Source organism: Neoarius graeffei, chromosome 28 (assembly GCF_027579695.1).
Source record: "Neoarius graeffei isolate fNeoGra1 chromosome 28, fNeoGra1.pri, whole genome shotgun sequence".
Classification (NCBI taxonomy): domain Eukaryota; kingdom Metazoa; phylum Chordata; class Actinopteri; order Siluriformes; family Ariidae; genus Neoarius; species Neoarius graeffei.
The window spans coordinates 48,091,729-48,105,797 of record NC_083596.1 but is presented as its reverse complement, the minus strand read 5'-3'; the positions used below and the strand labels follow the sequence as shown (position 1 = coordinate 48,105,797).

Sequence of the window (14,069 nt, the reverse complement as noted above, 5' to 3'; positions counted from 1 at the left end):
AAACAAATACAATTTCCTTTAAAGTGCCTGATGTAAAGAGCTGACCGGCTGTACACGAGGAATATAGCTAAGAGCTCTGGCTACTTCCCTCCTGCTGGGTCAGTGATCTTCCAAAGGAGGAAGAAGAGGGAGGTGTCCAAAACGTATACCCCCCCCCCCCCCCCCCCCCAAAAAAAAAAAAAAAAAAAAGAGAGAGAATAAGGACTCGTTTCTGCGATTACATCCATCTCTGTTCCAAGAGCTGACAGCACGTCAGGGGAGACGCTGTTTCTCGAGTGCGAGCGGTGTGTGACGTGATGCGTGTCAGGACTGTCTCCATTTACATCTCAGAGGAATGTTTCAAAAAAAATAAAATAAAGCAAAAACCCACACGCAACTCAAGTGCACTGCATCAATCACAAACACCAAGCAAAGACAAACTGAGCTCTGAATCTGAAGCAGCAGGGTCAGGACTCAAAGTGAGTTTTATCAAGAGAAAGACAGAGAGACAGATGAACAGTCCACCTTTTTCCACGCACTTAAAGTCTAAAAGTGAAAGAAAGAAGGAGGAGGGGAAAAAAAAAAGTGTCCACACACTTACCTATGACATGGATTCAGAGCGTCTACCCTCTACTGGACATACGAGGCACTGAGGACTCCGAGGTGCACGCGGCGCTCCGTTCTCTTCCGCTTAATTAAGTGCTAAATGTGTGGTGCGGAGAGGCTCGTCTATTCCTAGCAGTCTATTATTAGGGGTAATTAAGAGCAGAGGGGGCACGCCGGACAACGCAAGAAACACCAAACGGCTCCAAACACTAAAAGACCCCCATTACAGCACCCGCCTGTCCTTTATCTCAACCCGACCACCCTGCCTCATCGACACTCGAGCAATTTTTTTCCTGGTTTCGTCAAAAGGTGGAAAATGGGCTGCCGTGTCTTCCCCTCCCCAAGGAACACCTGAGAAACTCGATTCCTAGATCCATTCCAAGTGCATTATGACTCCATATGGAGTCCCGTTTCTCAAAGCACGGTCTGTGAAGCATGACCGAGGTCCCGTCCCACCCACAACCCATGCTTTTCCTTATCCAAGTCAGTACGTCTATAAATAAGGTCAACGTAATGCATTTAAAAAAAAAAAAAAAATCCGATAACGTAGCTACAGGTGATTGGCACCAGCTTAGAAAGAAAGAAAAGCACAACTGTGACCCCTCACCGAATCCAGGGACACACGTCGGCCGAAACGAATCCGAGATAATCGCAAAAGAAGTATTTTTTTTTCGAAATTTGTGATTTGTTTTTTTCCATCATGTGCAAGTTGAGATCTTGAAGAATGCAATCAGTATTTCAGATAATAGATTGCTTTGTTGGAAAAGCATACATTTTTTGTTGCAAATTGTCTCGTTTTTGTCAGGACTGTAGCCTGCTGGGGGGTGTGGGTAAATTACCATATGGGCCATTCACATGATGATTTAAGGCCCTGTCCACACGGCAACGGATTCAGGTGAACCTGATAAAATTGTTTATCGTTTCGGCCTGGCGTCCACACGGCACCGGCGTTTTGGGTGCCCCAAAACGAAATCTTTTGAGAACGGGTTCCAGAGTGGAAAGATCTGGCAACGGCGCCGTTGCGAAGTCATCTGGATGAGTAGAAAGGATTTGTTTACGATGATGTCACAACCACATGACTGTCGGTGCTTCATACCGGGTAGAAGTGTAACAAACTCGATGCGAGTTGTCAAGAAATCCTATAACTTGGTTCATGAAACGCGCTTACAAAATATTTTCACTGTGAATATTTATTGTGTAATGGTGCAAAGTGAGAGAGAGAGAGAGTGTGAGTGTTAGGGCAGAGTCAATCCCGCCAGCAAAAATAGGGAAAAAAAGGAGCGATCTCACCTTTTCAGATGTTGGTTTAAGTCCTACAATACATTCCTCAAAAAGGGCATAGAAGAACAAAATCCATCAACGTGTAGCATTCAATTTATTCCGGACCATTAAAGACGCCGCCTTCCGCGTAGAATCATACGTCATCCTCGCCGCCATATTGGATGAGGCAAAGCGGAGAATAAAGATGCCTCATTCATGTGCTGCGTTTAACTGTACCAACAGGTTTGCCGTCCAAACGAGATCACATGGGATTACCTTTCACAGGTGAGACTGGAAAAATACTTTTCATTGTATTTGGTCATTATAACGTAATTTTACAAACAGATTTTTCTGACTGTGGCTAATATGAAGTCTTGCGCATAATAGTTTATGCGCATGCGTCCTTACTTCTATTATTCTGGTGTCTCCGATGGGACGTCTTACAGCGCCCCTAGAGGTGTGGCATGTGTATTGCATCGTTTTCAGCAAGCGTTGCGTTGCCATATGGACCTGATATTTTACTGATCCGTTGCCCATGTGGATGCGATATATTTTTTGTTTAAATCTCGTTGCCATTGTCGTGTGGATGTAGCCCAAGTCTTTTTTTTTTTTCGCGAATCAGCTGTATGATGCGAGCTGAGCGCATGGCTACTTAACCTGCATACAGGCGTGTCATTTCACTATGGAATGAGCAAGCTAAACAGAGCGCAGAGGAGCTGAAACACCGTGAAGCAAACAGACACATGGTATTTACATCGGAAATAACCATTTCTAGCAAAAAACCCCGCAACCTCGTTTTCCAGATTGAATGGAATACTTGAATGATCGGATGATACACGGACCGTTCTAGGACTACATTCCATCGGAGGCATTGGTGTGTGCAAGGCGCCGTTTCTCTTTCTGATGGGGTAAGTTTATTAAGCTAAGGCTGTGTGGTTATTTTTGCATGTAACGGAGTGTTGTGGTTTGGTTAAGCCGAGGTCACAACCGGACGTACGATTTTTTTGGCCGTGCGATTTTTGGCGTTTCCCAAATCGCTGCGTTTTTTTTTTTTCACGGAGAAAGACGCGCGTTGGCCGTAAGTTTGTCTTGCAACCTGAAAAAAACGTAAGCGCCCGTAGAGTTTGACATGACAAAGAACCTCTGCGGCCGGTCTGCGGCTCGAAAATCAGCACGTCACACGCGCGCTCTCGTGCGTTTCATGCGCGCGCTCATGCGTTTCTTGCGTTTTTTGCGTGTAGACCGGCTGTAGGAGCGCGTACTGTACGGCCGGTTGTGACCGAGGCTTTACATGAAACTAGTGTTGTGTTAGTTGTGTCATCATCGTGCTATCTTTCTAACGGTGCGAGTAATTTTTCAACCACAAAACGTTCAAGTATACTTTACGACTTTTGTACTTCATAATTGTGTTGGGCATACTTTGCATGGAAGGAAAATTGACGTGGTGATCTTTGTTTACATGAAAGTAGTATCGTGCTAGCTAGTAGGGGGTAGGGCTTTCCTTAATATCATGCAGATGAGCAGCATTATGTGCCCGCCCTGCACCCAGAGTAGCTGAGATGGAAAACCTTGAGGGCGATTTTCTCCCTTTTCTGTTTTAAGTAGTATACACTTTCAAAAGGCCACACATTCTTCAAATATTGTCAGATTTCCACATGGAAGGCATCATTGGAAAGCTTAGAAACTGTACTTTCTGAATCTGTCAATAACTCAAAATGCCCCCGGGCAGACATGTGTCCCTGGATTCTGTTTTCTGACACCTTTATTCATCACACACTTGTGAAATTTCCTAGCAGTGAACACACACATGAGCAATGAGCACACACACACACCCAGAGCAGTGGGCAGCCATGCTAACAGCGCCTGGGGAGCAGTTGGGAGTTCGGTGCCTCGCTCAAGGGCACCTCAGCCCAAGGCCATCCCATATTAATCTAACCGCATGTCTTTGAACTGTGGGGGAAACCGGAGGAAACCCACACGGAGACGGGGAGAACATCCAAACTCCACACAGAAAGGCCCTCACCGGTCGCTGGGTTCGAACCTGGAACCTTCTTGCTGTGAGGCGACCGTGCTAACCACTACACCACCGTGCCGCCCTTAGGGTATATTTTCTGCTGTCACGATGCAACGTGTACATGATGCGAGTTGTGTGCCTGACCACGCCCCCTTCTTTTCTTCTTTGAAGCCATCAGTGATCCTATCATCAGCCATAGTATGAAACGTACACCATCATCACAGGTCTTGTCAGCATCAGAGAACAGAACCGATACCACGATCTCTCGTGATACAAGACAGCACGACGGTTTATAACGTGGTCTTCGATCGACAAATAAAACGTTCGTCAACTTTAGATTGCGCAGATCGAAAGTGAGAATCCACGTTAAAATACATTGGTTGACAGAGTTGGTAGCCATTTGTCAAGCAATTACCGTGAATGAAGCCTCGTTAGAGAAAGTGACAGTTTGCGTCTGACGTCAAAGAGCGAGAGAAATAAAAACGCTTTGTCACGTTCCACACAATTTTGTCAAAGCGAGGCTGGGATTGAGATCGAAAATTACCTTGGGCACAAAAACAGCATCGGATTTTGTCCAAGAGTCGGGCTGTCGAATTTCACAGCTAACCTAGCATTAGCATTATCAGGGTTTTTTCTAAATAAGGGAACAGGGGCGCTGCGCCCTCATACTCCCGGCTTGCGCCCCCTTACCGGAATGCCGATTTAACCTAAGTCACACTTGGGCTGTGTACATGCTGCCGTACAACATACAATATTTCTCAAAACGATCTTTTCTCCGTGAAAATATCCCAGTACCACCACTTGACAATGTGTCTGTTCCCCAAATGTGTTATAATTACTCCAAAAATATTCCGATCCAAAAGTTTAACGGTGCAAAAACGATCCGAATCGGAGTTTCCCCGACCGAGTCGCCATGTTTTCTGTTCTCGCAAGATTTTATGTCTATGGGTAATATGTAAGGTCAGCTGACTTGTAGAGCGTGATTTCTCGAGATTGAATGACCTTTCACCCACTAGCGCGGGCGCTTATGATTGCGAGTTTTGGTTTATGCTTGGGCATTTAAAGATGTCATCCCGTGGTACAAAACGGAAGAAAGCTAAAGAATGTCCGGGGCAGATGATGATGACTGGGCCAAGTTCCTGGAAAAGTTCAAGTATGTATTTTTTAAATACTTTTTTTTTTGCATGGTCTCAAACTTTAAAAGTTTGTTAATTGAGTTAGATTCCAACTTTACAAAATATACTTTATTTATAACAGTTTCCTTTTAGAGAAAATAATTCTGGAATTAATTTTTTCATTCATTATGAACAACTAACTATGGCTACGTTTACATTAGACCGTATCTGTCTCGTTTTCTTCGCGGATGCACTGTCCGTTTACATTAAACCCCCTGGAAAAGCCAGGAAACGGGAATCCGCCAGCGTCCACGTATTCAATCTAGATCGTATCTGGTCCGGTGCTGTGTAAACATTCAGAATACGCGAATACGCTGTGCTGAGCTCTAGCTGGTGTCTCATTGGACAACATCACTGTGACATCCACCTTCCTGATTCGCTGGCGTTGGTCATGTGACGCGACTGCTGAAAAACGGCGCGGACTTCCGCCTTGTATCACCTTTCATTAAAGAGTATAAAAGTATGAAAATACTGCAAATACTGATGCAAATACTGCCCATTGTGTAGTTATGATTGTCTTTAGGCTTGCCATCCTTCCACTTGCAAGTAATAAGTGATCTGCGCTGGGATCACACACACAGCGGCTCAGTCCCGAATCGTGGCTTGTTCACTTCACTCGCGCGCTGTGTGAGCTGCACAGGGCCGGAGTGCGCACCCTCCAGAGGGCACTCGCTGTTCAGGGCGGAGTGATTTGGAGCGCAGGATGCCTGCGGAGCCGAGCGTATCCGCGTATTGGTGTTGCTATGTGCACGGCTAACGGTTTTAGTGTAAACGCGAATCGTTTTAAGAACATTAATCTGATGATCCGCTGATTCGACGTAATGTAAACGTAGCCTAAGTATAAGAAAACATCAGATTTCTCTAATGAATGTTTATTTCTGTGCAACTTGAATGCATTTGAATTCTAAATATAAATTTCAATTTCAATCATAGTAGAGTAAGTCACAATTTGAATAGTGAGGAATTAGTAGTTGTAGTTGTGTGTAATTTGAATTGAGTATTGTTTTTAGTTTGTGTCAAAGTGTTATTTAAATTTCCAATGTTGACAAAATAGACAAAGACCCCAGGTCTACAGTGAAGCTATGTCCATTTTTTTTGGTTTGTTTTCAACTTGTACATAGTAACATAAACTGAGACTCCGAAGACCCGATATAATGGGGTCTACAATGAAGCTGATTTTTTTTTTTTTCTTTTTACCAATATGAAACGAAGGCCCAAGAAAAAGAACTCAGGACATCTGGTTGGATATCAGGAGGCATGGGAGAAGGGATACCCCTGGCTTTATCCTGTCAACAATAAAACAGGGATGATGTGCCACATTTGTAAGCGGCACAACCAGTGCCAACAAAATGGGGAATATATCTGGAGCAAGATTCCCTGCACTAGCTTGCGGGTTGACAAGGCGTGGGATCATGCAAAATCCAAACAACATCGAACGGCGCAGGCAACAGAAAACGCCCGCATTGAACATATTCAGAATGTCCCATTTAAGCTTCAAATTTTCAAAGGCTTCACACTGCGGAAGGGGGGGGACCCCCCCTTCCCCCCGGTTGCTTCGCTCCCTCGCATCCGTGCGAATGTGTGCTCCCTCATACTACTTTTTTCTAGAAAAACCCCTGATTGTAATAGCATTTATGGATTCAAAAGAAAGAAAACACAAACAAAAACAAATTTTATCATAAAGAACAACACTGACGACTCCACGTTTTAGCTACATCATCTGATCGAGTCGTTTATATTATTTACGGATTGTAAGCATAAACAAATAAGCAAAACACCCAACTCCCTAAACAAACGCATGAAAAAAAATTGTTTAAAACTTTCATGTTTTCTAAAACCCCTATGCGGCATGTTCAAGATGCTTCACTTAAAACAACAAACAGATTTCACGTGGAGAAACATTTTGGTTGTGGATTTAACAGATTAAAAAAATAAATAAATACACTTAAGAGTTGAGGTTTTCAAAAGTTTTTTTGGCTACGTCACTCGATCAGTTAATGCATGGCTTTTATTATTTTTTTTAAAATCAAATTTCTGATTAAAACATAAAAAGGAAGTGCAAGATTCTCCAATGACCTTTCACTGGATACATGTGCAGAGTCTACAGTGCAGTTATTTATTTATTTATTTTAAAACCCCCAAAACTCAATTTAAAAAAATATTCCACAAGGAAATGGAAAATGATGAATCTAAAAAGAATATTTGAATACGGGAGTCAAAAACATTGACATTGTATCTCGATTATTTTCTCCATGAACACCATGTGCAGATTGTGCTCGTTTATTTTGTGTATTCTCATTTATAGGCTAATTAAGATTCAAATACGAAACCGTTTTTAACAGAAAACGCTCTCGTGGAGATTCCGCAGAATTGCGATAAACATTTTGGCGCAAAAGATCTCAATCCAAAAAGTCTGGTCACATGAAAAGACAGCTTTCCATCGTCATCAGGAACCATGGGGGAAACGTTCAGAGGCGATCAGAGTGAAAACGGAACATCAGCACAAGCCTCGTGCAAAGAAACGGAGCTCAGATCGACGTGTTGGAAAGCGGGAACATGCAGCGTGTTGGCCGACTGAGCCGGCTGAGTATTTCTGGCAGGGCTCAAAGGAAATCCACCATTAATCTGCATTTAGGGTTTTCAAAGCATTTCAGCAGAGAGAGAGAGAGAGAGAGACTCATTCGTGTGATGACAGTAACTCTTGTTCAGCCTGAACAAGCACTTTTGAGAATTGGGGGGGGGAAAAAAAAAGGGAAGGAAGGATGAGGCAGCCAGCCAATGCTTTGCATCAATATTCAGCACCATCGACACCTTCCTCCCCTCCCCCACATGTTGTAATGTTACCACCTGAAAAGACTGAGGCTACATCCACACGACAACGAGATTTTTTTTTTTTTAAATATCGCGTCCACATGGGCAACGGATCAGTTACATTTCAGGTCCATATGGCAACACAACGCTTGCTGAAAACGATGCAATACACATGCCACACCTCTAGGTGCGCTGTAAGACGGTCCCATCGGAGACACCAGAACAACAGAAGTAGACGCATGCGCATAAACCCCTTCTTCTGTAGCATTAGCCACAAAGTTTTGATTATTAATCAGTAGCGTAAAACGAAAGACGCGGAAAGAGGAATGAATGGGGGTAGATGGAGAGAGAGAGGAATGAATGGGGGTAGATGGAAGCCAGTACGCCAACATTCTGAGATCCTCCAGAATTCTTTAATGGTCCGGAATAAATTGAATGCTACACGTTGATGGATTACTTTGTTCTTCTACGCCCTTTTTGAGGAATGTATTGTCGGACTTAAACCAACATCTGAAGAGGTGGGATCGCTCCTTTTTTTTCCTATTTTTGCTGGCGGGATTGGTTTTGTTTTTGGAAAGCGCACGGGTGGTGCGCGGTTTTGGTTATACTGCTTCCGCAGTGTTTGGACTAGTTATAGGATTTGTTGACAACTCGCATCGAGTTCGTTACACTTCTACCCGGCGTGAAGCACTGACAGTCATGTGGTTGTGACGTCATCGTAAATAAATCCGTTCTACTCATCCAGACGACTTCGCAACGGCGCCGTTGCCAGATTTTTCCACTCTGGGACCCGTTCTCAAAAGATTTCGTTTTGGGGCACCCAAAACGCCGGTGCCGTGTGGACGCCAGGCTGAAACGATAAACAATTTTATCAGATTCACCTGAATCCGTTGCCGTGTGGACAGGGCCTGAAAGGGACACTGAGTGAAGCATGGTGGTGGGAGCATCATGTTGAGAACTACCCTTGGCCTCTCGATTCCTCTTTTGACCAACACCTTCTGTACAGAAGAACATGTTCACAATATTTAAGACAAAGTGACGCCACATCATCCAACTTCAACACATCTCAAACAGATCGCAGAAGTCAGCTGCTCTGGTTAGAACACAAGTGTGACAAACAATGCTGCATACAAGCTGAAGTACTGCATGTTTTATTTATTATACATTTTTTAAAAATCAACAAAAGCTTATTTTCTCATCTTCGTGAACTTAAGTGCATTCAAGAAAAAGTATTGAGATTCGTGGTCAAGTAGGTCGAGTTCTGCAAACAGTGGAATATTTTTTAAACTCCTTGTTCCCACCCATGCAAACAAAGCCACACCCACATAACCTGCACTGCCCAGAAAGTCAGTGTTACTAAGTATCATGACATCAGCTTTAAACAATTGTTTCTTACTTTATTTGGATTATGAAGTCCCTTTAAAAAAAAAAAAGTACCCAGCATTGTTCACCATCAATGGTGTCACTGTTGGAAAAACAGCTAACTGACCATTTAATCAGTCCACTCACACCGAACCTTCAAGCACACTAAACTCCTCAAGATATAAATAATCCCACACACACTCACTCACTCTCACACTTACACACAGCCCCCTCAAGGGTCTGAGTCACCACTTGAAAAAAGGAAGACCCACACACAGATCCTACACTGGAGAACATCTCGACCCACTGTAAAGGATAAACAGTAATCAGTGCTTTGAGGCTCAATTTACTTGGGCCTTGTTCAAATAAACGCATTTGCTTCTCCCCCCGTCCTTCTCAATGGGAATCAAAGTGAGCTCTTGAAACGTGACCGAATGCCTTATGGGTGATCATTTAATCATAAATCATACGAAAATGATGTATATCAAATTCAGCACGACTTCCAAGCTCAAGTCAAAATCTGAACGATCTCTTCCTTCGCATTTCCACAGCTGATACTGTGGAACATTTCAATCCAACTTTTTAACCAATAGCATCGCATAAATAATTTGATTCTTGGTCAACATGGCCACCAATAGTTGCTACGGTAACATCTAAAATTGTGTCCGTGTCCATATGTGAAGTAGGTGTGTACAAGCTTGCAAAGGAAAAAACCAAAAACACTAGCCTAATAATAAGGTATATGGAGTGCAACATGATTATTAAAAAAAAAAAAATAAAAGTTATTCATCTTTGAAGATTATTATACATCACAGTATATAAAATGAACACAAACTCTTGCCCGAATTCTAGAACAGGAATTACCCCATGTTCATTCTCCAGGTCTGATTACATGATGAAGATCCTTTTACCACAGACCCGTCACTTATAGTGCGACGTTTGCAAAAATCAGACTGAAATTCATAAAGTAGAAACACAGCTTAAGAGCATGATATGGTGAGCGAGAGAAGAGGGGGAAAAAAAAAACAAAACCTCCACATACATTGCACAGTACCTGTCGTGTAGCCCCAAGGCCATGATGTCCCCTCGATGCACAGGGTAGTCCATTCCCGCGCACTCAACCACAGCGCACCTCTGCAACAGAAACACTAGTGAGCACATGCAAAAACAGCCAATCACATGCCAGAAACAGCACTCACAAAACTGATTCGCAGTCCGCACAGTCATATCGTAACCTGTCGCCTCCCCCATAGCATAATGCTGTATCTAACTCCAAAGACAAGAATGAAAAGGCTTTCAAAGACAAGAAAAGAACTACAGCAGTACATCTCTAGAACCCGGGGAAAAAAAAAAGTTATGGATCAGGTTCGTTTGTCACAAGCCTTTTATTTTTCATTCAGCCTTAAATACTGAAAACAAAAACTTAAAAGCTACAGTGTGTTTAATTTTTGTTCAAAAATATACCAGCTCAGATACACCAAGCTTTAGGCACAAAAGTCGTCCATGGTCGTACATGGTGACTGGCAGGAGGCAGAACAAATCAGGACACAGATGCCCCTTTTCCACCAAAGCAGTTCCAGGGCTGGTTCGGGGCCAGTGCTTAGTTTGGAACCGGGTTTTCTGTTTCCACTGACAAAGAACTGGCTCTGGGGCCAGAAAAACCGGTTCCAGGCTAGCACCAGCTCTCTGCTGGGCCAGAGGAAAGAACCGCTTACGTCAGCGGGAGGGCGGAGTTGTTAAGACCAACAACAATAACAAGACCGCGAAAGATCACCATTTTTAAGCGACGAGAAGCCGCAGCTGTACAAACGCGAAGTCATCCATTATTATTATTGTTATTGCTGCTGCTTCTTCCGTGTTGTTTTTGCTTCGATATTCGCGCCAAGGTTTATGCAAACGTAGCGACGTAACTGACGTATACAGCGACGTAATGACGTATACAATGACGTAACGATGTGGCTTCCCTTAGCACCGCGAGCTATGGAAAAGCAAACTGGTTCTCAGCTGGCTCGCAAGTTGAACGAGTTGTGAACCAGCACTGGCCCCGAACCAGCCCTGGAAGTGATTTGGTGGAAAAGGGGTAAGAGAGAGAGAGGGTGTGCAAGAAAGACAAGCAAGAGGAGAAAGGATTCATGACCAGATGAAGGGGGAAAAAAAATATATATATATCATTCTCTACTTTGGCGCGACGCTAGTGATTAATGGATCATTAATCCTTATTGGGGAATTTGCATCTTTAACCAGAACTCAGCACTTCCCCATTAAGGTTGATACGGATGACCAGCTTGTTCCCTCAGTTGTTGAACAAACTGATGGACTGAACATTTTAATTAAGCTACTACTAATGGGGCTTTTCCACTACCAACGCGGCTGAGTCGAGATGAGTGGGGCTGTTGGAGTTGCATTTCGACTACAACCGCGCTGAACCGTGCTGGCTGGAAGTGGGTGGACACATTGGGTGGAGTTAGCGAAAGTGGGTGGACGTCACGTGATGTCATTAGGCGGCGCAAACAGTGACATCAGTGACCTTTTAAGCGGTAGTCTCACGACCCGGATAGTAAACAACAAACATGGAGGACATGGAGTCGTTAGTGTTGCTGGTCTTGGTGCTGTGGCTTGTCACCGACAACGCCAACAGATACTGGCAAGAGTGTATAGATGAGGCGAGGCGCATAATTTGTCGTAATTCTTCTTCTTCCGGGTTTACGGTGTTTACAGACGGTGGTTCCCAGCGTGCTCGCGGGGCGTGTGGGGGCATGTGAGGACACTCCTCCTCACCAATCAGTGCACAGGGGAGTGTCTCCTCACGCCCCAAGCCTTACTCAGCATGGTTTGGCTCACTTCAGTCTCACTCCAAAACCGTGCGAGTTTTGGGTGCTGAGTAAGGCTGACGTGAGCTCAGTCATGCTGCTCTGAGGTAATCGAAACGCGAGCCGTGTTGGGCTGAAGTGAGCTGAAGTGAGCTGAAAAGGCCCATAAAGGCAAAAACAAATCAACAACTCAATTTGGAAATAAACTGGCATGAAATGTTAACGGATGAAAAATGACGTTCCAAGCCATAATCTGAGGCAACTTCGCCAAATATCCTACCCGTGCAAAACTGTGGCAAGACTTAATCAGTAGGTTTCTCCGATGCAAGAGCAAATTTTCCTGCCAGTTTTGGAAACAATTCACTCTATGAGCAGTTTGTGCAACGTTCTTAAATTTATACCAGAAAAACCTACGGTGTACAACATGGTACAAGCGCATTTGCTGCAAGATTGGCCTCAAGGCTGTTAAACCTGAAATCAGCACTTCAACTTTTCACACTTTACAATTCACACACACACCATTGATTATAGTAAGCTTCAACAACAATTCAGACCCCACCATTCTCTCTCAATGATCCCTTTCCCCTTTCTGGCTTTGCTTATTTTGGAACCCTGAACAGCATATGGCACTTCTATTAATATTTTGCTGCTCATATTTTGGGGCGTTGTCTGCCATCTGGGAGTCCAAACACCCTGCTGGGTTACACAAGCATGGTTCAGCATGGAGAGAGAAAAAGAGAAGCCATGTTTGGGAAGGAGAGAGTGTCCAACGACTCTGCGGTAATTAAACAAAGCTAAAAAGCACTCAACTTTGATTACGTCACCAACCAATGCCAAGTGACCTCACTGAAACTTGGTCTTGGTTATACTTCCTCAAAAAAGTTCTTGACGTAAATTCTACCAGGTTTCTTGAGTTGGTGTTCTTCACCAGACTTTCATGGCAAGTGTGAAAGTGTACAAACGGTAAGGAGGCAAATGTGAAAGATGTAAAACAATAGATAAGGACATATCCATCATGTCCCACATTCCAAGCATGAAAGAGGCTTTAAACTGCAAGGTTAAGATCTTAACACTGCAGCCGTCTTGGAAACCCAAACAAACATTCATATCCGAACCCATCTAGAAGTTTCCGTTTACACCAGTTCAGCCTCATTTCAACTCCTAACTGCCCGACATTTGATCACTAAAGCAATACTGCATTTAAAAATTCCTTATTTACTACAAGTGTTTGAATAAGAAAGCATATACCGTACACATGCTCATTATTAATTCAAGAACAAATGAAGGAAAATTAAAACACGGCCATAATGTCTTGCACAACACCCCTGATCAAAGCACTTGCCCACTATTGAGTTCTATTGCCTTTTTTTGGCCCTGAACCCTGACCCTTTGGATGCCTGGTGATAATCTGTAATTTAGAGGCGCGTCTATGGACCGTTATAACTGGCTGCTTTATTTATAAGCCATGTCTCTGGTCAGAGGAAGGGAAACGGCACGAGATCAGGATCAAACAGGAAGCGGTTTGTTAGAATGTTCCAGCAACATAATCTGCATTAATGGACATTCACTTGCCCCACTGTCCAAGTCAAGCTTCAAGTCAGCCCTGCCTTGCTCTCAAGAGCTGCCATCACTTCAAGCTCACATGCAGGTCTGCGCTCATACTCAAGTCCAGGTCAAGTTGTAAATGGGGTCACCAGGGGAAAATCAAAGAAAGCAGAGTCCAATAGCCTCAAATCCATAATCAAGTTGTTCAAGCAAGGGTTATCAACATGGCTTGTGAGTCTTGTACATTTTGCTACTAAATGTGACCAAGAACCACAAGACGACAGCATCTGATTCACATTTCAAATAACCAACCATTTATTTTGCCTGTATCCCACTGGCAAATATATGAGGTTCGCTTACTTTCTTGCAACTGCTTCAAAAAAAAAAATCCTTCTTTTAAGGAATAAATTGTTTAATTTTTACCCAGTTTTCAGACAGAGTGTATACCAGTGGCGGCTGCTGGTTTTTAAAACAGGGGAAGCCCATTTTACGCATTCATCGTAAAAC

General features: G+C 43.6%; 1 protein-coding gene across 2 annotated transcripts in view; it reads right to left on the bottom strand.

Moving 5' to 3' along the window:
- klhl13 (kelch-like family member 13) overlaps nt 1–14,069 on the bottom strand; it is a 96,520-nt gene that overhangs the window by 63,454 nt on the left and 18,997 nt on the right. Inside the window, exon 2 of one of the 2 annotated variants that reach the window (XM_060913476.1) lies at nt 10,250–10,341. In XM_060913476.1, coding sequence (XP_060769459.1) covers nt 10,250–10,314 — 65 coding nt within the window. In that variant the 5' untranslated portion in view covers nt 10,315–10,341. The remainder of the gene's footprint in view (nt 1–10,249; nt 10,342–14,069) is intronic. The other variant, XM_060913477.1, reaches the window with a different exon arrangement.